The following is a 24,415-nucleotide window of genomic DNA, read 5'->3' as shown; positions in this document are numbered from 1 at the left end:
ACAGCCAGACCATTGACACTGCAGCACACACCCTGATCTGGATTACAGCCAGACCCTTCACACTGCAGCACACACACTGATCTGTATTAGAGCCAGACCATTCACACGTCAGCATACACACAGTGATCTGGATTAAAGCCAGACCATTCACACTGCAGCACCCACATATTGACCTGGATTACAGCCAGACCATTCACACTGCAGCACACACACTGATCTGGATTACAGCCAGACAATTCACATGTCAGCACACACACAGTTATCTGGATTACAGCCAGATCATTCACACTGCAGCGCACACACACACTGACCTGGACTAAAGCCAGATCAATCTCATTGCAGCACACACATTGATCTGGATTAAACCCAGGTCATTCACACTGCAGCCCACACACACACTGACCTGGATTAAAGCCAGATCATTCACAATGCAGCACACACACAGTGATCTGGATAAAACCCAGGTCATTCACACTGCAGCACACTTACAGTGATTTGGATTGTGCCTTCACATCCCCATCAGCAGACCCACTTTCACACTAACCCTCATCTTGTTGACAATTGTACCAATGCTTCATAGATACCCTCCACAATAAATGCACCTTCTATCCTCCTTATATATTCAATTTCTCACAGTCATAAACTGGTTCCTCTCATTGCAACTCCAGGAGGAGGCCAAGAAGTTGGGGTGTCGTTGCAATCATAACCACTCTGACTGCTGTGGAGATCAAATCCGCAGGGTAGCAGAGTCGATGGGCATTGACGATGCAGAGATGAGAGTCTCACAGATACCTGATGACACACTGTCCCTTGGCCCATAATAATCACTAACTTACTGAGATGCCAAAATCTGCACCTTGTTGATTTTGGATTCTTTTCCCTTGTTAATTTTAATTCAGCTCCTTAATCTCCCACAGGTCCATCAAGGAAGATGCAGAAGATGGTGTGGGAGAAGGCCGAGGGGTCCTCAGAGGAGGGTGCAAACTCTGATGAAGCATCATCGCCACACGCAAGCTCACCTCCACCAGGGAAGATACTTAAACATGGGTGTAGAGCTCAGTGGAGATAGCTGGGTTGTCTCATGGTGAGGACCACATCCCATGTGAGCAAGTGCAGCTGCTGGAGGCAGTGAACTGTCCCCATTGGAGGGCGCAGGACACCTGAACCTCAGGGATCATCCATGAAGGTGACAATTCTGGAGCAGCAATGGGAAATGTGTGAGGTTTTGTCAACATTTCCAAAGTGAATGCACACCTAGGGGAGAGAGATTGGAGGAGATTGTCACTACAATGAATGCCATGATGCCTCGGGCAATTGCACTAGTCTCTGCCTCCATGGAGAGAGTGGTCTCCTGTATGGAGGGAGAATCAGCTGCAGCAGGCTGGCCTTGGCCCCTGGTCTGCACAGTCAGTTTGCCAGTTTAAACGGGAAGGAGAAAAACTTTGGTTTGGCCATTCAACCCACCACCAAAGTGCAGCCAAGTGTTCTCCAGATCTTTCCCAGCAGGGAAATGCAGCTGGATGCATGAGAGTGAAGATAGAGAAAAGGCATATAGATATAGGGACTCTTCCCAAGGTGCCCCCGCTTCTCATCCCTTCTCCCACTACCACAGAGGCCCACATGCTGCCTCCTGCCCTGAGGAACGAGTCTGCTCCTGGCAGCGGTGCAACTGGAGGGTTCTCTGGTGCGGTCCCAATGGGCTCCTAAACCCAAAGACCATCAGCCAAGGGCACTTCTGCTGTCAGAGCAGGGGGACGAGCAGCCTGCCTCTAGCTCTGTTGCAGTAGCCACAGGGGTAACATCGCATAGAAGAAGCAGAAAGCGGAAGAAGAAGATTTATTAGTCGCATAAAGTGCAGGGTCACTTGGCTGCTTATAACAATGTCCATGTTGTTATATACTTGAATTTTTCAATGTATCAAGCATTTTATTATAAATCTCTTGTCCTGCCATCTCCATCGTTACATTCCACATTCCAAATGGACATTGGCCTTCAGGAGACTGATACATCCAGAGTGGAGGATGAGCAAAGGGTGAGAATGTGATCAAGGGATTTTTGACAGTGGTTATGACCTGTGGATTTAGCATTGGTTTGCCATTTGGCTTCACTGACTCAGGTTATATGAAGTGTGACTGTACAAGCCCACGTGGGCTTCTTTCCAAGCTACATGAGCAGCTTTAGGCATCCTGGCCACATAATGCTCCGTCTGCTCCTCTTACTCCTGCTCATCGAAGTGTCATCCCTTTTATCCTCTGCAGCTATATTCCTCTCTGCAGCTCCATATTGTCTAATGTACAGCACACTGCAACCGTTCTCAACACCCTCGCTGATGCAGACTAAAAGGGGGCCCCCAGATCTGTCCTGGCCCCTAAATTGCATCTTCCACAAACTAATGAGTTGCCCAGTGATTGTCCTTGTGCTCATGTGGCTCCCAGGAAGGAGCTGGAAGCGCAGGATTTCTGGGTTGTATTGACTTTGATGGTGACTGGCAATTCACTCCCACTCCCACCTCCCCTGGGAAGGAGGAAGCTGTAGATTTCAGCCATTATCTGCTCTGAAAGCCGAAGCCTCCTGAGACTCTGTTGCTCCATCCTGTTGCAGACGCTGATCCTCTGTCTGTGTCCCCTGTGCTGGGGGGCATCACCCTCTTCGAGCTGGAGCTCTGCGTCCATCCCTTCCATCCTGCACAGCAGCATGTGTCTATGGAGAGAGCAGCGGCTGTTTGTGTTGTTGCTGTTGTCCTCTTTTTGTGCTGGTGCTGGTGTAGCTGTTTCTATTGTCCCTCAACAGAGCTCCATGGCAGAGCTGCATAAACTGTTCCTATTCTGCAGTGGAGGCTGACAGCAGGGAAGTGCCAATCAACATGGACAAAGTCTAAGGTGGGTGCAATGACTTCCAAAAAGGTTGGAATTTACCTGTGAACCTCACAGAACAAATGGTTTGAGCAGATGCCATTCACACAGGGCAGCAGCTATGCAGCTTCCCCCTTTTAAAGGTTTTCCAGCCTATCAGTTCCAATAATCAATGACTCCGCATTTTTGGGCACAATGTTTTTGCCTTAATGACCCTGGGGAATTTCTCACAGTTCGCAAATCCTGTGTGTTCTGGTTGTTAAAGCCAAAATTCTGGGTTAGGTTCTCAATTAATTGGATATTTAAATATTTAAGCGACTAAACGAACAGCTCCACAAGGATTTCCTGCTCGCCTCGAGACACGCCCCAGTAAAATCCAGAAGTGTGCGGGGTCATGGGCAGAATTTTATGGCACCGTCATTGGCGGGGCTGAGGCCGTAAAACGCAGTGAGCCATTCAAAAGTCCATTGATTCGGTGGGGCAGGAAAATCTCGCTGGTGGGAGGGGCCGAAAAATTCCGCCTCTGTTTCTCTCTCCACAGATGCTGCCAGACCTGCTGAGCTTTTCCAGCATGTTTTGTTTTTATTTTAGATCATTCAAAGTGTTTGGCACAAATCAATGAATGAAGCCATCCCATTCCAAGCCAAATATCCTATTGTGATCAATGTCCTCAGAGTTTTTATTCAGGGAGCAAATTTGATTGATAGTCCTTTCAGGGATAAAGGCATGACTCAGGCTGGTGAGAGAGGGAAGGCAGGGCCAAAGATTCTTTGTAATCCATCTGATGGACAATGCTGTGACCAGCAGTTTCCGACTGTTCTGCCTGCATTCAGCTCATCAGCCGGTCTGCGGGAAACAGAGTCGCTGAGACACTGGAGTGTTCTTCACATAAAAAGGAGTGAGTAACTTTGCTTCAGATAAATTTTGATGTAAAGAGCGAGCGCAAGAGTAGATTTGACACTTTGAAAACCTGTAAATATATTGCTTGTATTGAATAGCTCTGCCGGCAGTGTGTGATATATTCCAGGGATCCAGTGTAAAGTGGGTGAGATCTCATTCCACTTTAGGAAAGTTTAAAAATAAAAAAAAATCATTGTCAGGGAGTGCGCATTTCTGGAAAGGGTGGTATTTATTGCCCATCCGACAGTTGCCCTGAGAAGATGATAGTGGACCTTCTTGAGTGGCTGTAGCATTTTAATTGAACTGATGGTAATTAACGGTCAACCACATTAGTGTGGGGACTGGAGTCATGTATATTCCAGACTGGGTAAGGATGGCAGCTTTGCAGGTTAAAGGGCAATAGTTAACAGTTGAGTTTGCATGCTTCTTGATCACCTTTACTGCCACCACCTTTTTTATATCCAGATTTCTAAGACTGAATTCAAAGATTCTTAAATTGCCATTGAGAGGTTTGAGGACACCTTCTTCAGATTACTAATATCGTCACTACGCTATTTAGCTCAATGAGCAGTAAAGACACAATCTGGTTCATTGACAAAAAGCTGGTGATGCTGAATCAGGGAGGATATCCTGCATAAAAATGCAAAAGTTCAAACTCATTAATTTTAGGAGCACACTGTTTTAACATTTTTGATAAAATAGAGGACAGAACATTTTCACAACAACTTGTCAAAGTATTTGTTACAAATTTCAGACAGTGCGATGCTGTTTCTTGCATCAATTAATTTGCTGGATTTCTTAAGTATTCTGTCAGATGTAGGAGGTTGTATTGTATTCCATCAGACTACTTAGTTTATTTGTTGCATTTAAATTATTCACTGGGTAGGACTGCCCCTTGTTTCTCAGGGTGTACAGTAACAGTAGGCTGTGTCTCATTGCTTTCCCTGAGCGTCTAGCGTTCTGATAATGCAGTATAACCTTGACAGAGTTTTGATGACACTAACCACACAGATTTATTATTTATTGAGCAAAGGTAATGATTACTCTCTGCATCACTGTATTATGTTGTTCTTTAATTAGCAGAGTAATGATTACACTCATTGTAAATGTTAAGAGTTCCTGTCTATTTAACAGTAAGGGTTACTGAGGAAGCAGAATGGCTACGACACCTCCTTCACCCAGCAGTGCTTGGTCTTCCAGGTATTTTGCGATCCAGAGGTTGATAACCACTGTAGTGCTGAGGAGAATTTTTTTTTATCAAGAGAGTTGTTATGATCTGGAATGCACTGCATGAAAGGATGGTGGAACTAGATTCAATAGTACTTTCAAAAGGGAGTTGGATATATAAAACAACAACTTGCATTTACATAGCACTTTTAATGTAGTAAAACATCCCATGGCGCTTTGCAAGGGCTTAATCAAACAAAATTGGACATTGAACCATATAAGGAGATATTAGATAGCCTAAAGCTTGATCAAAGAGTAAGAAGTGTCTCAAAGGAAAAGAGTTGGAGGGAATTCCAGAATTTAGGATTTAGTCATTTGGTAGTACAGATCTTGAGTATTGCTGATAAAAGAATCATGCTATCGAAGCTTTTCGTCTTGCACTCATCAGGACAGCTCACAAAATAAACCAACAGTAAAGGAAACAATAATTTATGCTGCATGTAAAGAGAGTGCTGATTGATTGGCAAGTGGTCTTTGATTGGTAGAGGCACTGCAATGGAGAATGCAGCAGAGAACAATTAACTGTCCGGCTTTTGTTCAAATTCAAAGCAGGCAATGATGGGCTGAATGGCCTCCTCCTGTGCTGTATGATTCTATCTTGCATCAATAAACAGCCTGAGCCTCTTGATTAAATCTCAGCCTGTAACTTAACCCTGATATCCATCTATTTTAATGAAGTAAAAACAGGAAGTGCTGGAAAAAACTCAGCAGGTCTGGAAGCATCTTTGGAGAGAGAAACAGAGTTTATGGGTGGAATCGTCCCAGATTTGTATTAAGTGCGGTAGTGGGTGGGTAAAATGATGTTTTACTCGCCAGTCGCAATGGCGGCTTTGCGCACTGTATTATCCCAAACCCGCCATATTAATTATGCATTCCCGGGATACACGTTGTTTCAATGGTGGGCGGGCTCCGATTCGCCCACCACACCGTCACTTCATCACACCAGGCACTACATTTAATGTACAGCCGCGCTCAGTGCTTCCAGACCAGGACTGCAGTGAAGAAGACATGGCCCCGAAAGGTAGGAAGACTTGCAGCCCTCGAGCACCTTTTGGACACTGTGGAGGCCACTGTGATGTCCTCTATCCTCGCTCTGGCAACAGGAGGGGCACCTACATTACTACTCCGGCTGTTAGGCGATAGCAGTGGTGATCAGTGCCAATGTTGCACAGAAGAGTTTGGCCATCCAATGCAGATAGAGGATGAATGATCTCATCCGTGCAGCCAGGGTATAGCAACCATCTCACCACTCTAAACTCACACACTCAAGTCCATCAAACATTCACTGGCATCTCACTCACTGCCAGCTCAAGGGACATCACCACCCATTCTCACACATACATTCCCTCAAGTGTCCATCTGGCCTCATCTCCTCTGCAGGCTGCCTCCTCAGCCCTCACCATCTCGAGGCCACCTGCACAGATCAACATGTGCCCCCACACACACCCTGGGATACCGTCCTTCCCCAGTATAGCCCTCACCCTGCAGCCTCTTCCCTTGCCCGAGGCCACTTCTTCCCCTTCCCCAAGCAAGGCCTTGCCCTGCAGCCATTGAAAAGCCACCCACATGTGGCTGCTTTGGTAGGTAGAGACCCTACCCGTGAGCCCCCCTAAAAGTGATGTGGTGCTGTCTGTGAAACCTGGTGCTGATGACTGAGTCCTGACTGAAGCAAAGTAGGCAAACAAACCTTGAGGTCCTGAGTAAAGTGCAGCCTGCCAAGTGCACGCCTTATATATGCTGTTGCGAAACACATTGGCATATCTTCCCGCTGATGTGGGTGGACGATCCAGCGAGGAGTGGATGAGTCCAGTGGGCTGCACATATGCTGATGTATTATAATGAGGTTCCCAACATCCAATAGAACACGGCCTTCCATTAGCGGGCAGAGTGGATGATTGCAAACTGGTTTCACGATGTCATGTAGCCGATTTTTGGTCTTCTTGCCATATTGTCCGCTCAGGGCACTGAACACGCCTGGCGCCGGCAGGCAAGGAAAATTCTGGCCAATGTTTCAAGTCCAATATTATATTCATACTTGACCAGTCCAAATGATTAAGTCACCTGACATATGATTATGGCTGAAATGAGAGACATGTTGCTGAAGTTGTTTGTCTTGCACTCATCAGGACAAACACAAAAATGCCAAATTTCAAACATTCACGACAATTCAAACTACAAGTGAAAAGGGTGTTGATTGGTTGGCAAGTTGATTGGCCAAGGCGTTGCCATGGAGAAAGCAATGGGAAACTATAGGCTCCCCACGCTTCCTGGTAATTCAAAAAAGGTGCAAGGCTTGAACATATGATTGGTCAGCAGTAATCATGGTACTACACTGTTGTTTTCTAGTAACTTCATTCAGAAATCATAATCATGTGACTTATAAGATTACATGTCTCTTCTGCGTTTGACTCACAGGACTCTGAACCAATCTCAGCAAAAGACTGGGAAGTAAATATTGGAATGAAAGAAGTCATTGTCTTCACTCTTTCTCACACATTCCTCTCTCTGGCAACTGTCAGAGGCTGAACCAGACTGTTTTGGTGTTACAGTTGGCCCCAGATAATCTTCCCATCACAAATCTGTACAAATACTAAGACCACCTATTTCTACTTCTGTAACATCACCCAGCTCTGCCTCTTCCTCAGCTCAGCTGCCATTGAAACACTCATCCATGCCTTTGTTACTCCTAGACTTGACTACTGTATTCCAATGCACTCTTGGTCAACCTTCCATATCCTACCTTCTGTAAATGTGAAGTCATTCAAAACTCTCCTGCCCATGTCCTAACTCACATCAAGTCCAAATCATCCATCTCTTCTGTGCTTACTGACCTACATTGGCTTCCAAAAAGCAATATTTCAATTTTAAAATTCCTCCAGCCCCACAACACTCTGAGATATCTGGATTCCACCAATTCTGTGCAACTCGATTATAATTGCTCCATCTTTGGTGACCATGCTTTCAGTTGCCAAGGCCCTAAGCTCTGGAATTTCTCCCTAAACCTTTATACCATAAGACCATTAGACGTAGGAGCAGAAGTAGACCATTCACCCCATCGAGTCTGCTCCACCAATCAATGAGATCTTGGCTGATCTGACAATCCTCAACTATACTTTCCTGCCTTTTCCCCATAACCCTTGATTCCCTTACTGATTAAAAATCTGTATTTCAGCCTTGAATATACTTAACAACACAGCCTCTACAGCTCTCTGTGGTAAAGAATTCCACAGATTAACTACCCTCTGAGAGAAGAAATTCTTCCTCATCTCTGTCTTAAATGGGCGCCCCCTTACTCCGAGATTATGCCCTCTGGCCCTAGACTCTCCCACAAGGGGAAACAACTTCTCAGCATCTACCCTGTCAAGCCTCCTAAGAATCTTAAATGTTTCAATAAGGTCACCTCTCATTCTTCTAAACTCCAATGACTACAGGCCCAACCTATTCAACTTCTTCTCATAAGAAAATCCCTCCATACCTGATATATCTGGACTGCCTCCAATGCCAGTATATCTTTCCTTAGATAAGGGGACCTAACTTGTTCACAATATTCTAGGTGTGGTCTAACTAGTGCCTTGTATAGTTTTAGCAAGACTTCCCTATTTTTATACTCTATTCCCTTTAAAATAAAGGCCAACATTCCATTTGCCTTCCACCTCTCCTTCTTCCTTTAAGATGCTACTTGAAGCTTACCTATTTAACCAAGATTTTTGTCATCTGGCTAACATGTCCTTAAGTGACTCGGTCATATTTGGTTTGATTACACTCCTGCAACGCACCTCAAGACATTTTATTGCATTGAAGGCACTCTGTAAATGCAAGGTGTTGTGGTTTGTGCAAGTTTCAGCTTATATAGTAATTACGACATCTTTAACAAATACCCGTAACAGTTAATCAGATTTAAATCAACAATAAACATCAATGTTAATGTAGTTGCCCTTTCTTCTCTTTGTCTAGACTATCAACCAATTGCAAGGAGCCAGCCAACTTGAGTGTTTCTACGGAAACGACTGCTGCTCCTGAAACCATCACTGGTTTTACTGTGACATCAGTGCTTGTGATGTAGTTAAAGGACGTGCCTGGGATTTTTCAAAGTTTGTCATGATAGCAAGAACAAGAAAGGCAAAGTGGTACCAGCAGGAAATGGACAAAATTAGAGACATAACCAAGGTAGAGAGGGAAAGGGTAGAGGGTGGGTAGGGTTACCAACCCTTCAGCATTGTATTGGACTCGGCAGGACTGAAGGGATCATCTCCTGGGTTGCTTGCAGAAGTATCCAGGAGATAAATCCTTAGGGGAATTTTTAAAAATGTGTTTTCTAAAGATTTGATTTGAAACACAGGGAGGGAAAAAAGGCCGTTTAACCAGAAGGGGGTGGCTGAAGGCTGCAGGTCATGTGATGACACCTCCAGGGAATGTGTGAAGTCCTTGTGAGTGTATGAGTTTAGAGTGATGAGATGGTTGTCTTACCCTGGCAGCACCGATGAGATCATTCTTCTGTTTTCTGCACTGGATGGCTGACCTCTTGTGTGCAACATTTGCACTGACCAACTCTGCCACCACCTCCCAAGCCGGAGTGGTGAGACTGATGGGCCTCCTGCAGCCAAAGCGTGGGTAGAGGACATCGCGGTGAGCCCCCACAGTGTCCAGAAGGCATCCCAGGGATGCGTCACCCGGGGGGTTGCATTCCTTTTGGCTTTTGGGGGCATGTCTTCACCAGTGCCCTCCTGGGCTGCAAGCATTGAGAAGTGTGAGCACAGCTGCGGTTTAAATATGACGCCCTGTGTGAGGAACCAACGAGGTAACAGTGTGACGGGCAAATCGGAGGCCGCCCCCAAGTGAATTGGCATGTTTCCCGGGAATGCATGATTAATGAGGTGGGATTGGGATGATGCTGTGCAAAAACCTGCCATTGCAGCCAGCGGGTAAAATATCCTTTTTCTCACTCACCATTGCACTTAGTACAAATCTGGGATGACTCCACCCAGAGTCTTAAACACAGGATAACACAGAGCATCACATGGAGGACCATAGTTACACACAGAGTGGCATATATGTTGGAGCATGCAACAAAGATGTAACATATTGAAGGGCTGAAATAAGTCTCAGAAAGCAGAAGACTTACCCATCCCAGGTGGTGGGGGTGCGCTTATGCTCTGTCATTGCAGGTCTGTTGTAATGCTGCCTGCTGAAAACCGTGGATTAATTCAAGAATCTAGGATCCAAATGTGGTTCCACATGTAGTGGTTCTAGTAAAACCTCCGCTCCAGGTGAAGCTCGAACTCACAACCTCAGCATAGCCCGCTGACTGCGCTGCTCTATAAGTACTGCACGCTATCCAACTGCACTGCTGGAGCACAGACTAGTGGCTGCATTTGATCTGGTTACATTTTTTACAAATGAGTTGGGGTCATGAGGCATATTCCAAAATTAGTTCAAAAACAAAAATACCTCTCAAAACTCAGCAGTTCTGACAGCATCTGTGGAGAGGGATACAGTTGACGTTTCGAGTCTGTATGACCCTTCATCAGAACTAAGACACATAGAAATGAGATAAAAACTAGTAGAAGGGGGTGGGACAGGAGAGGTCGATAGAGGGCCAGTGATTTGATAGATGGAGGCCAAGAAGAGACTGCCAAAGATGTCATAGACAAAAGGACAAAGGGGTGTTGATGGTGGTGATATTATCTAAAGGATGTGCTAATGGGGATATTAAGGAAAGCAAGTTAGTGGCAAATAGCCCTAGTACGGTTGGGGTGGGGGGAAGGGATCGAAATGGGCTAAAAGGTGGAGATGAAACAATAGATCGAAATAAATTTAAAAATAGGAGGGAAGAGAAAAAAATAGTTGTAAAAAATAAATAAATTATTGGAAAAAGGGGAATCAGAAAGGGGGTGGGGATGGAGGAGAAAGTTCATGATCTGAAATTGTTGAACTCAATATTAAGTCCAGAAGGCTGTAGAGGCCTAGTCGGAAGATGAGGTGCTGTTCCTCCAGTTTGCGTTGCAGCAGGCCAAGGACCGACATGCGGGCATGAGAGCAGGGTGGTGTGTGAAATGGCAAGCGACAGGGAGGTCTGGGTCATGCTTGCGGCATATTTTGCTTTTATTCCAAAATTAGTTATTCCGTAATTATTCACAAACTCAGGAGTTGCACGGATTCCCTTTTTTTAACCAACAAAGGTGTTATGATGGATAAATAGAAGTATTTGCATCATTGTAATTGAGATTCTATTTACACAGAGAACAAGAGATAACTAAGGAATGATTAATAAGCTGGAATCCAATAGGTGAGATCAGAAGGTACCGGGGCTGAGGGGTGATGTGTTCTGAATTATGTGGAGAAATTAGAAAAGCTGAATTTGTTCTCCGTGGTGCAGAGATTTAATAGAAGTGTGATGGGTTTTGACAAGAATAAATAGGAAGTATCTGTTTCTCCAGGCAGGAGGGTCAGTAGCCAGAAGGTACACATTTAAGACAATTGGCGAAAGAACCAGAGGGGAGATGAAAAGAATGCTTTTTATGCAAAGAGTTATAATGACCTGGAATGTAATGCTTAAAAGGGTGGTATAAATTGATTCAATAGTAACTTTCAATAGGGAATTCAATGTATATGTACTTGAAAGAGAAACAAAGTGGGACTAATTCAATAGATCTTTCAAAGAGCTTCATAGGCACAACCGGCCAAATGGCCTGTCTGTGTTGCATAATTCTAAGATGGTTTATAAATAGAATAATAGATATCTAGGAATCAGTTACAGCCTGGCATGTAATCAAAGGGCTCAGATGATTTTAGATTTAGAATATCAGTAACTCAAGGAGTCAGTTACAGGCTGGAATCTAGTCATCAGATTGGAGGGGTTTATATATAGAATAGTGGATACACAGCTGAGTCACAGGCTGGAATCTAATCAAGGGAACAATATTTACAAGGATTTCTATCGATTCAAAAAGCCAGCAGAGGCATATTGGACTGAATGGCCTCAATCTGTGCAGTAAGGTAATATGATCTATGATAACAGGTACCCACCCAGCAGCACATCACAGATTGGGATTTAATCAAGGGGTTCAGTTGGTTTAATATACAGAATAACAGATGAGGGATTTCAATTATGTGGAAAGAGTGGAGAAGCTGGGATTATTCTCTCTAGAATGTAGAAATTTTCAAAATCATAAAAGGTTTTGATAGACTAAACAAAAATAAAATGACAGAAGGGTCAGTAACCAAAGGACACAGATTTAAGGTAATTGGCAAAAGAATCAGAGGCAAGATTTTTTTTTTTATGCAGCATGTGGTATAATTGAATATATACTGCCAGAAAGTGGAAGCAGATTCAGTGATAACTTTCCAAAAGGAGTTGGATAAATAGTTGATAGCAAAATTTGCAGGGCTATGTGGATAGTACAGGGGAATGGGAGTAATTGGAATTGGGTGGCTCTTGCAAAGAAGCAATATGTGCTGAACGGCTGAATGAGGTGAGTTACGGTAGATTACTGTTCAGGGGGTGAAAACGGAAAATCTACCTCACAAATCTATGAAAGTTTGGTTGGATGCTTTATGTTGGCCATCAGAAATTTCACTTACTGAGGAAAAAAGATGGCATCTCAAAAAATTACCAGATAAAGAATCTTGCAGAACAATTTGTGTGGGAAAGCCCTTTGTTAGCCAGATTTTACAATTATAGGGTGACATATTTATACAGGCAATTTCCATTATAACTGTGCATATAGGAATTAATAGTGAAAAAAACTGATGCCAAGGTGTGATGCAGTGACAACAGGAAGTAAGGTTTTGTTGCTAAGTTTGTATAGACATAAGTGGCAGGAACGTTTTTTAATTTTTACTTTGTGGGTGATGGCTGAGCAGATCACCTGCCCTTGTACAACCTGCCAATATTTATTGCGCCAAAGTCAACGGGATGTAACGTGGGTGGTTTTATAATGGGTCTGCAACCACACTGCCACCTGAGGGTCAAGTTTAAAAAGTCCCCCATTGTATTTGATAGGTTATGGATAAATGTTACAGATGTCATGAATCTATAGTAGAAAGCCCTTTGGGTTTACCATTAGAGATCATGTAAATAAGGATGTTTTGCAGCCTCTACAATTTACAATAACCTTTACTGCCCAATATTTAATAAAGTGATTGCATGACTGAAGGATCATAACACGGTTACTTGTATTGGATGTAATGCTGTTGCATTTATCTCCTCTGGCATTGTCATATCTTTTCAGAAGGTGGGGTATTTGCAACCCAGATAGGATACATGAATTAACAGAATACAGTTCTCACAGAGATTCATTCAATTCTCTTCCACTTTTCATGGTCCATTTTAATAATACCTGAACTATACATGGTTTTAGGACTTCTTTAGTGAGAATTCACTTCCAAGCTTGCTCTCCTTAAACCAGCTGGTGCCTCGCTTCTTTAATGGTTTAAAGGTGAATCAAGTTTGTGCCTCAGCCTGGAGTTTCTCTCTCTCTGCCTGGCCGGAGAAAAAGATCCTTTTCTGTGTTTGCCTGTCTCAGACTCCCACTCCAAAGTGAGCGACGGAGGAAACAAAGACTCTCCCTTTGACTCTTTTGTCATGTCTGAGCTTCCAATGAAAGCAACAGTCTCAAATTAAAAACCATCCGCTTGGTGTGGAAGCTACAGCATTGTATGCCTTGTCTGGCTTCTGAAGAGGATTCATACTTGACTTGAAACGTTAACTCTGTTGCTCTCTACATGAGTGTTGCCAGACCTGCTGAGTATTTCCAGCGTTGTTTGAATAAAAATCCTATTGTCACAAAGCTAATGTAATATGCAAAAGTAAACAAAGAGATATTTATGTGTGCTGTCCCATCCTAGTCAACACTCCAGGTGGCTTTATATCTGAACATTAAGTCTTTGTAAACTGAATCTAACCTTGTATTGACAACATAACAGATTAAAATAAAATCCCTTACCTATCCTAAAAGTTTCAAAATGTTACATGTATATTTTATATATATATAATAGAGAATCGTAGCTCTGTATATATTAAAAAAAAAGTGTAGCATGTTTAGTAGCTATTATGGAGAAGAGCTAGTCCTGTGCCCATTATAATTTAGTTGGATGGAATAGTCAATGCTGGGACCTACCTCACATTTGTTCTTTCCTCAGCGGCTCACAGAGGCACACAGTTTGGTGACTTATATCAGTGCAACTCATTCACATGTAAGCATTGCAGAGAGCTACAATTCACTCTGTGATGAACCAATGTACCAGCTCTTGGAAAAGACCAGTGAAGACAACTACGATACTGATGTGGAGCTTGAAGGTGAGAAAGGAGAAATCATGATCAATTTGTCATTCATGCAGAATACAGTGTTCAAAACTAACCCTGAGCCCCTATAATCGTGGTGGGATATGTAATAAGGTTTGTGGAGGGGGGCTTATTTGTAGCCCACCTCCATTTATCTGTAACTATTGACAGACTTGCGAGTTTGTGCTAATATGCCAATTGCTAATAAGTCCCATTGTGGGATTTGACTGAAATGAGCTGCAATATCGATGTCTCTGTCCCTCCAGTGAAGGAAAGAGTATTTGCATTTATATGGCACTTTTCATGGCCTTGGAATATTCTAAAACACTTCACAGCCACTGAAGCACTTTTGAAATGCAGACACTTCTGTAATGTGAAAAATAGTAGCGATCAATATATGCACAGCAAGGTTCCATAGGATCTTTTACTTCAACTTGAAAGGCACCCTGGTTTGATACTCATCGGAAAGGTGATATCCATGTCAGTATAGTTCTCCCTCAGCACTACAGTGTCAGGCTCGTTAATGTCTTTCATATGAGATGTTAGACCAAGGCCTCTTGGGATGTAAAAGATCCCGTGACATTATGCTAAGAAGAACAGGAGCACAAGCAATATTAATGCCTCAACTAACATCACTGAAAAAGATTATGTGGTCATTATCTCATTGCTATATGTGGGATCTTATTGTGCACAAATTGGCTATGTTACAGCAGAGACAAAACTTCAAAAAAGACAAAACTTCAGAAATATTTCATTGATTGTAAAGCACTTTGGGACAGGTTGCACAAGCTACTGAACTGAAGACATTGCACTTCTCAGCTTATACTGAGTTAGCTACCTTAGCAGGGACACAGTGGAGGCATTATAATTGGTATCAGTAATCCTTTTTGGGAGAGTGGGAAGGTGAGGGGTGGTGTTAGGGAAATCATCTTCATTCAGTGATCCCTGCCAGAAAGTCTTTAGTTTTGAATAATGTGATGCTCTCCACAACCAAGTAGCTTGTCATCAAGGTTCATGTGTGAAGAATGAATGAGTTCGTGGAGGGCAGTCAGTAGCTATGGAATATGATCACTGAGAATTCAGTACCTTCGGAACTAAGAAAAATAATTGGAGAAAAAAATAATACATTCTGCACTCTGCAATTTAGGAAAGATGAGAGAAATTTTAGACTTGTTAGCCTAACTCGTTGTCGCTAAATTACTTGAGCTTATAGTTAAGGATAGGGTGACTGGCTGAGCACTTTCAACATTTTCTGCTGATCAGAGATAGCCATTACTGCTTTGTAAAGGGTAGGTCATGCCTGATGAATCTAACTGAATTTTTTGAAAAAGTGAATAAAATAATGAATATCTGTGGATATTATTTTTATGGCCTTCCAGTCAGTATTTGTAAAAGTCTCTCATAAAAGACTGTTGACTAAGGTTGAAGCTCATGGAATTGAAAGCAAATGATTGACCTGGTTAGGAAATTGGCTGAGTGACAGAAGACAATGTATAGGGATTTTGGGAAGACACTCTAATTGACAGAGTGTGACTAGTGGTGTCCCCAACGATTTGTATTTTTTTTATTTGTTCATGAGATGTGAGTGTCACAGGCCAGGCCAGCATTTATTGCCCATCATAATAACTCTTGAGAAGGTGGTGGTGAGTTGCCTTCTTGAACTACTGCAATCCATGTAGAGTAGGTACACCCACAGTGCTGTTAGGAAGGGAGTTCCAGGATTTTGACCCAGTGACAGTGAAGGAACGGCGATATATTTCCAAGTCAGGATGGTGTGTGAGTTGGAGGGGAGCTTGCATTGTTCCCATGTGTCTGCTGCCTTTGTCCTTCTAGGTGGTAGAGGTCGTGGGTCTGGAAGGAATTGGAGCTTCAAATATTTACTATTCATTAACAACTTAGATATGCGATAGAAAGCCACATATCTAAATTTGCTGATGGCACAAAGAAAGGGGCCATTATGAGCAGTGTAGATGGAAGCATAACATTACAAGGAGTTATTAGGTTACGTGAATGTACAAAACTGTAGCAAATGAGTTTCACTGTAGCCAAATGTGAGGTCTGCCATTTTGGACCTACAAAGGATAGGACAGGATACTTTCTAAGTGATGGAAAGCTAGAAACAGTGGAGGGCCAAAGAGACTTGGAAGTCCAAGTATCTGGATCTACAAAAGATAGTGAATGGGTACAGAAAATAATCAGAGAAGTTGACCTTTCTAGAAGACTAGAATATAAGGGGATGGATCTCATGCATCAGCTGCACAAAGCCCTGGTTAGACCATACCTGTAGTACTGTGAGCAGTACTGGTCACTAGAACATAAGAAGTTGGAGGGAGTGCAATGTGGATTGACGAAAACAATACTTGAACGCCATGGGTTAAATTATGAGAGATCACACAAACAAGAGCTGTATGCTCTGTAATTTGGAAGATTAAGAGGTGATTTGATTGATATTTTCAATATTAAGGAGAATAGATAGGGTAGGTAGAGAGGAAGTGTTTCTGTTGCTTGGAGAGTGAAGGACTAGGAGGCATAGTTTGAAAATTAGAGCTGGACCTTTCAGGAGTGAAATTAGGAAACATTTCTACACACAAAGGGTGGAATTGCACCTCCCCCAACCTGGGCTGCAGGCTGGGAGCTGGGTGGGGGCCACTTAATCAACTTGGAAGCCACAAAGTGGAAGCCTTAGAAGCCACTTAATCAGCTTAGAAGCCTTTCGACTTCCCAACTCCCCCCTACCCCAATAAAGTTTGGTGGGGAAGGCCGAGTTTTGCCTTCCTGCCCATAAAGTGAGGCCCTGATGTGACAAATCAGGAGCCACAAGTCCCTCATCCTGCTGTGACAGGTGTTCTGGCAGCAACAAAAGGGAGGGAGGGTGTGTGAGGGTGGGGCATGACACAGGGCTGTGTATGCCCTGTTTCTGCACTGTCTATTCCATGGAAACATTTTTTATACTGATTGTTTAAAAGTTGTTTTATCCTCCCCATCCAACCCACCGCAACCGCCCCGCCCCACCCCCCCCCGCCCACTTTAAATAGGGAAACCCAGCGAGACTGTAACTGAGGAGGAGGTCTATCGTAAGGCATGTGAGGACGTTGGAGTCAGCCCAATATCTTACTACATTCGGCACCGCCATGATGCTCATCTTAACCTCAACTACCGCTGCATGTCACCCAAAGCAGTGAAGGCCCTGTCAATTGCACTCGTGGTAAGTGTCTGGTATCCAGGGAGAGGGATCGGGACAGCGAAATCTGTCTGAAACCAGCTTTTAGCCATTCAGGTTTAACTATTCAGGCAGCACTAGAGTGCTGCTCTGGGTTGCAGTAGAGTGCTTAAGTTGGAGTTCGGTGACTGAGGGAATTTGAGGGTTAATTTCTATCTAAAGTCTAGTCTTTCTTTAATTTAGTAATTAACTGAAAGTTGTGTTTGGAATGGAAGAAGGTAAGTTTTAGGCCAGCTTTAAAATAGGGCTTATACAGGTTCTGCTAGAATCTACAACTAGTTAATTAGATAACTGGCTTAAACAGGTTTTCAGAGGCTAGATTCAGGGAGTATAAAAACAGGCCATCTTACAGTGCTGACTTTGTCTGCACTGGAGTGTTGCTCTGGGCTGCAGTAGAGCGCTTACGTTGGAATTTGGTGACTGAGAGAGGTGAGGAGGGAACAAGGTGATCCTTTGAGTACCATGAGTATGGTTGGGTAAGTATTTACTACCTTTATCACTTATAGTTTTTAAGGTCTTATTTTGTAGTTCGTCGTTTGCAAGGGCTATATTCTGTAACAACGAGGAGCAGGGAAGAAGGGCTCTAGAGTAATTGATATTGTTTGATATTAAGTATCTTCCAAAAGGTTTAATTTAATTTAAAGGGGTAAGTCATGGCAGGAGAGCTCATAGCCGTGGTGTACTCCTCCTGCTCTATGTGGGAAGCTGGGAACATTTTCAGTGCCCGGGGCCAGCATGTGTGCGGGAAGTGTCTCCAGCTGCAGCTCCTAGAAGCCCAGGTTTCAGAGCTGGAGTGGCAGCTGGGGACACTGTGGAGCAACCGTGAGGTGGAGAATATTGTGGAAAGCATGTATAGAGAGGTGGTCACACTGCAGGCTAAGAGTCCACAGGCAAAAAGGGAATGGGTGACCACCAGGCAGAGCAAGAGGACTAGGCAGGCAGTGCAGGGTTTCTCTGCAAAGCAGATATACCACTTTGGATACTGTTGGGAGGAATGGCCTCTCAGGGGAAAGCAGCAACAGCCAAATTTGTTGCATCATGGTTGGCTCCGCTGCATGGGAAAGAGTAAAAAGTGTGGGAATGCAATGGGTATAGGGGATTCAATTGTAAGGGGAATAGATAGACATTTCTGTGGCCGCAAACAAGACTCCAGGATGGTATGTTGCCTCCCTGGTGCTAGGGTCAAGGATGCCTCAGAGCGGCTAGAGGACATTCTGAAGGGGGAGGGTGAACATCCAGTGGTCGTGGTACACATTGGTACAAACTGTATAGGTTAAAAAAAGGGATGAGGTCCTAAAAGCAGAATATAGGGAGTTAGGAAGTAAGTTGAAAAGTAGGACCTCAAAGGTAGTGATCTCAGGATTACTACCAGTGCCACTTGCTAGTCAGAGTAGAAATAGCAGAGTATATCAGATGAATACATAGCTGAAGAGGTGGTGTGAGGGGGAGGGTTTCAGATTCCTGGGAGATTGGGACCGGTTCTGAGGGAGGTGGGACCAGTACAAACTGGACGGGTTACACTTGGTCAGGACCGGGACTGATGTCCTAGGGGGGATATTTGCTCGAGTGGTTGGGGAGAATTTAAACTAAAATGGCAGAGATATGGGAACCTATGCAAGCAGTCAGAGGAACAGGAATCAAGGACAAGATCAAAAGACAGAAAGGGGAATAAGAAAAATGATAGGGAGAGAAATTAAGGGCAAGAATCAAACAGGGCCTCAGTGAAAAATAGTGGGAACGGGACAAGTAATGTTAAAAAGGCAAGCCTTAAGGCTTTGTGCCTTAACGCGAGGAGCATTCACAATAAAGTGGATGAATTAACCGTGCAAATAGATGTGAGCAGGTATGATATAATCGGGATTACAGAGACATGGTTGCAGGGTGACCAGGGATGGGAACTGAACATCCAGAGGTATTCAGAATTTAAGAAGGACGGGCAAAAAAGAAAAGGCAGTTAAAGCCATTGCTGGTTAAAGAGGAAATTAACGCAATAGTGAGGAAATATATTAGCTCCGACAATGTGGAATCTGTATGGGTAGAGCTGAAAAACACCAAGGGGGAAAAAACTTCAGTGGAGGTTGTATTTCGCCCCCAAACTGTAGTGGTGATATTGGGAATGCATTAAACAGGAAATTAGAGATGCATGCAACAAAGGAACATCTGTAATTACGGGTGACTTTAATATGCATATAGATTGGGCAAATTAAATTAGTAACAATACCGTAGAGGAGGAGTTCCTGGATTGAGTCGGCTAGGATTATATTTGCTGGAGTTCAGAAGAATGAGGGGGGATCTCGTAGAAACCTATAAAATTCTAACAGGACCAGACAGGGTAGATGCAGGAAGGATGTTCCCGATGGTAGGGGAGTCGAGAACCAGGGGTCACAGCCTGGGGATAGAGGGTAGACCATTTAGGACTGAGATGAGGAGAAATTTCTTCACCTAGAGAGTGGTGAGCCTGTGAAATTCGCTACCACAGAAAGTAGTTGAGGCCAAAACATTGTATGTTTTCAAGAAGGAGTTAGAAATAGCTCTTGGGGCGAAAGGGATCAAATGATATGGGGAGAAAGCGGGAGCAGGCTCTTGAGTTGGATTATCAGCCATGATCATAATGAATGGCGGAGCAGGCTCGAAGGGCCGAATGGCCTACTCCTGCTCCTAGTTTCTACGTTTCTATGTTCAAACTGTACCTTTACTGGAAAGTCTAGGATGCCTGAAATGGAATTGCTCCATCCCTCAGCGTTGATAGCTTATGCCTTTGGCAGGGTAGGGTGGGGTGGGGGAGTTGGACAGGGGGGTTTCATTAGCATTCCCAAAAAGAAACTTAAAAGTTACAGAAGTCAAATGGAATAAAAATCAAAGAAGTTGACAAGAGTCGAAACAGATTCCTGAACACAGAAGAATAACAGACAAAGAGAAGGAAAGAGACAAAGTAAAAGAGTGACAGATTGAAAACAGTGTGTGAATTTGGTCTCAAACATTGGGGGAATAAGCGATAAAATAAACGGGCAGTCCGTTTTTACCCCACCTCATTTTCTTTAACTGTAAAACAAGCTGTTAGTTCACTCGTCCCTTTTGTGCACCAGTACCCAAAGCCTATCTTACCCGCATGCAGAGAGCCTGAACACAGTGAAAACCTATAGCGAGAGATAGAGGCAGACGGAGATCTCCATTTATATGGTCATGTAAGAATGGTAGCAGGTGATGAGCCTGAACAAGGAGGGGTGTTGGTGGCCCGTCTTTCTGAACAGCGGGTCTTCATTTAAATAAACTTCTCAGGTTCACTGCTTTGGAGTAGGAATATGGCTTTGGCAGTGGAGGGCCTGTGGGAATGGTCTGTGGCAGTCAGTGGGTTCCGCTGTTCCGGGGCAATCATATTGGGAGTAGGGCCGATTGAAGACTTAATCTCTAATATCCTTCTTAGCCCCATCACCTCCTCCCCACTCCTTGGGACGGTCAGGTAAAGACCAAAACAAGCAAGAAAGTTTAAGAAGGCCTGAGACTGAAAACAAATATTGAAAACAAAGAGGCAGAGAGAGTAAGAATGAGAATGATAGAGACAGATAGAGTGAACACAATCCTCATTCTTCTGCAGAGTAATACATCAGTGACTACATTGGAGCTAGAACATGATGGAATTGATGCAGAAGGCATGCAATACCTAATGGAAATGTTAGTTGAAAATTGTTACATCCAGACTCTGGTAAGAATGTCTTGTCTTTTTAGGAATGGCTGTATTGACACACCTAGCTGTCATTAAGTGAGCCTAGCAATATTTATTGTGTGCTCTGTCATAGGAACAGGAGAGGGCCATTCAGCCTCAGAGCCTGTTCCACCATTCAGTTAGGTCATGGTTGATAGATACAAGAATCGTGAGGTGGGTTGCAGTGAGTGGTAAGGAAAATTTTAAGCGGTGGAGTGAGAAATGTTGCACAGATCTCCTAACGTTGTCAACTTTAGTTGGACATATTCCTGGAGGTGTTATCACATGACCGCCATCTGCCCTGCCCCCAAAGTCCTGCCATTGGTCCCCCAATACGCCATGCCCATATTCATACCTTCCCAAGTGAATAGAGTCTTCATCAACCAATTCGATGATCCTTGATTGTCAGTCAAACAACTATTTTTTCCCCTTGTCCAAAATTTTTATGACTAATCCAGTGAAAACACACACATACATAATGCCCCTATGTTTTTTTTTAAACTTCTGAGTGTTGCTCCCCAAACAGTGAGCTGGAAATTATTCTTTAATTTCCTGAAACTCCAGGGCAATCCTGGGGCGTTGCCAACTATAGAACCTCAGAAGACACGCATCACTTGAGTTTCGAGTTGGTGCTGCTTGGTAATTCAGTAACTGTGTGAATGAAATCTGAAACAAGGATAAAAGTGCCGAATGGTATTTGCTGCATCCCACGTCATTCACTATGTAAAAATATAGATATGCTTTTACATTACTTTTGTTTCTAGCAAAGACTAAACATGTAATGTAGGCAGAATTAGTTTAACCTGTACTCTTAAAAATCTTGTCTTTTCCACTCAATGACGCTGATAACATTAGAGAAGGATGAATTTCTGGACCAAAGACGTTGCACTATAAAGATAAATATATATAGATTAGTAAATAAATAAACTGTGTGGATGATATTGAGCTTGAAGGTCTATTAAGATTAGCTTTTAAAACACAGGTTTTACATTGCAGCGAGGGTTAGTTTAAGAGAAGTAGATTGCTGCAATGTAAAAATTCAATATGTTGCTATCGAGCATGCATTGAAAGAGTTTTCACAACAAACCATGACCCAGGAAAAGCATGATGAGTGATTAAGGTTATATGTTGTCTCATGAAGTGGTCTAGAGCTTGTATGGTTGAATGATAACTGTTTATTAATAAAAGATAACTATATACATACACATAGCACCTAGTCAGGACGATATCCCACCTTCATGTCGACTTCTACCAGAATCGCTACTACATTCCACTCCTCCCATGTGATTCTCTACATCTTAATGTGGGCAGTACTGTTTCCCCATTAACCCTTACGGTCCTGAACACTCTAAAACTACATAAGAAGTAACAGAATGGTGTGAAAAGGCATGAGGTCCATTATTTTGGTTCAACAATCTGTTGAAACAACTAGGTGGTTATAAAACATCAGCATTATAAAACATCTGTGTTGTATCCAACATACCATAAAGAAAATGGTATGAGAAAAGATGCAGCATTTTTACTTGGGAAGACCTCTTTCTACGTTCAAGATCTGATGGCGTGAACAGGCTTGGAGAAGCCATTTTCACGGTACATCATTAAATCAAATGCTCATGAGTGGTAAAGATAAGGCTGATGTGCACCACACTGTATGTATTGTAAAAATTACTGTAATGTTGATAAAAAATAAAGTTAATTATCAAACATATTACTGCCTCTAGCTTTTCAAAACTGTTAAGAGATTAAGGAAGGAATTTTGGGTTTCTATGAAATTTGTTTTAGTATTCTCTATACATGTGATAGTAGGTTGGCTAAACCCTCAGGTTAAGCTTTGGCAAGCTCATGTCCTACTGTTCTCTTGGTATAAATGTGGCATTAGCCTACATTCAAGCTGTGTTGTTGCTAAATTTTCTTGATATAGCTGTGCCAGTTTTTGCTTGATTTTACGTGGGTATATGTGTGCTTCAGTGTGCACATATCTGATTGTGTGTATTTGCATGTGTCTGTGTGTGTTTATTTAAGGCCTATGTGAACTGACTGCTTGACTGTGGGTTTTGACTTCATGCATTAGTATAAAATGGATGATAGTGATTTGGCTGCCCAATTTAAATTTAACCAGTACTTTTATTTCCATTGACTTCAATGGGAGAGAAGTAAGTTGTTCATTTGCTAACACCTCTTTTACACGATCACACAAAGGCAACATTACCTCCCTTGAAGTTTGGTTGCTCTTGCATGGACGGGATGCGTTGAATGGCAGCCTTCTGTGTTGTAACTATTCTATGATTCTATCGCTCCAGATCACTCACACTGCTTATATTAATTCCTGGCATTTCAGAATTTGTCCAACAATGAACTACGAACATGGGGAGTGGAAGTGTTGTGTAAAATGCTTCCACTGAACATCTCCCTTAAATGCATCAAACTCTCAGGTGGGCACCAGTCTTATAAAAGGTTGTAAGCATTTCTTTTCTACGATACAGTTCACTGCTCCCAGAAAATGACTGATATCGTAATGGAGATTCAGGACCCTGGAAGTGACTCAGGTCACAAGTGCTGCTGGTCTACTGTAAGTCCCAGACACGCCATTTCAAACCTACAGGCCTGTCTGTACTGTAGGAGCATCAAACCTACAACTGGTTTTGAAGGAAAATGGAGTGGATTAATGCACAAACAAAGGCAGCAAATTCATTTTCCCTTATCCTAATCTAAAAGTGAAAAGGATTTACCACTGTAACTGTTAACAGATTTCTTCTCACGACAATTCAGTGGGTAGCAGTCTTACCTCTGAGTCACAGGATTCCAGGTTCAAGTCCCACTCCAGGGCTTGAGCACAAAGATCATGAGTGACATTCCAGTGCAGTACTTAGGGAGCACTGCACTGTCAAAGGTGCCATCTTTTGGTTGAGATGTTAAATCGAGGCCCCATTTGCTTTCTCTGGATTCCATGGCACTATTTTGAAGAAGTGCAGGAGAGCTATACCTGGTGCCCTGGCCAATATTTATCTCTAAATCAACATCACAAAAAATAGATTATCTGATCTTTATTGCATTGCTGTTTGTGGGAATTTAATGTGCACGTACTGGCAGCTGCGCTTACATTACAACAGTGACTACGCTTCAAAAATATGTCATTGGCTGTAAAGCGCTTTGGGATGCCTGGAGGTCATTAAATGCGTGATATAAGTGCAAGTCTTTCTTTTAACAAGGGTTGTTATTCCAGTAACAAT

General features: G+C 43.1%; 1 protein-coding gene across 1 annotated transcript in view; it reads left to right on the top strand.

The window, feature by feature from the left end:
• The first annotated feature begins 931 nt into the window (after window positions 1–931).
• LOC121292378 (leucine-rich repeat-containing protein 74A) overlaps window positions 932–24,415 on the top strand; it is a 56,267-nt gene continuing 32,783 nt past the window's right edge. Inside the window, exons 1-7 of the mRNA XM_041214227.1 lie at window positions 932–1,009; window positions 3,444–3,591; window positions 9,043–9,146; window positions 14,121–14,277; window positions 17,298–17,467; window positions 21,078–21,185; window positions 23,524–23,617. Of these exons, the coding sequence (XP_041070161.1) occupies window positions 932–1,009; window positions 3,444–3,591; window positions 9,043–9,146; window positions 14,121–14,277; window positions 17,298–17,467; window positions 21,078–21,185; window positions 23,524–23,617 (859 nt within the window). The remainder of the gene's footprint in view (window positions 1,010–3,443; window positions 3,592–9,042; window positions 9,147–14,120; window positions 14,278–17,297; window positions 17,468–21,077; window positions 21,186–23,523; window positions 23,618–24,415) is intronic.

This window comes from Carcharodon carcharias, chromosome 20, assembly GCF_017639515.1.
Source record: "Carcharodon carcharias isolate sCarCar2 chromosome 20, sCarCar2.pri, whole genome shotgun sequence".
Classification (NCBI taxonomy): Eukaryota; Metazoa; Chordata; class Chondrichthyes; order Lamniformes; family Lamnidae; genus Carcharodon; species Carcharodon carcharias.
Note: the sequence above shows the minus strand (reverse complement) of the source record. Positions and strands in the feature narration are given on the sequence as shown.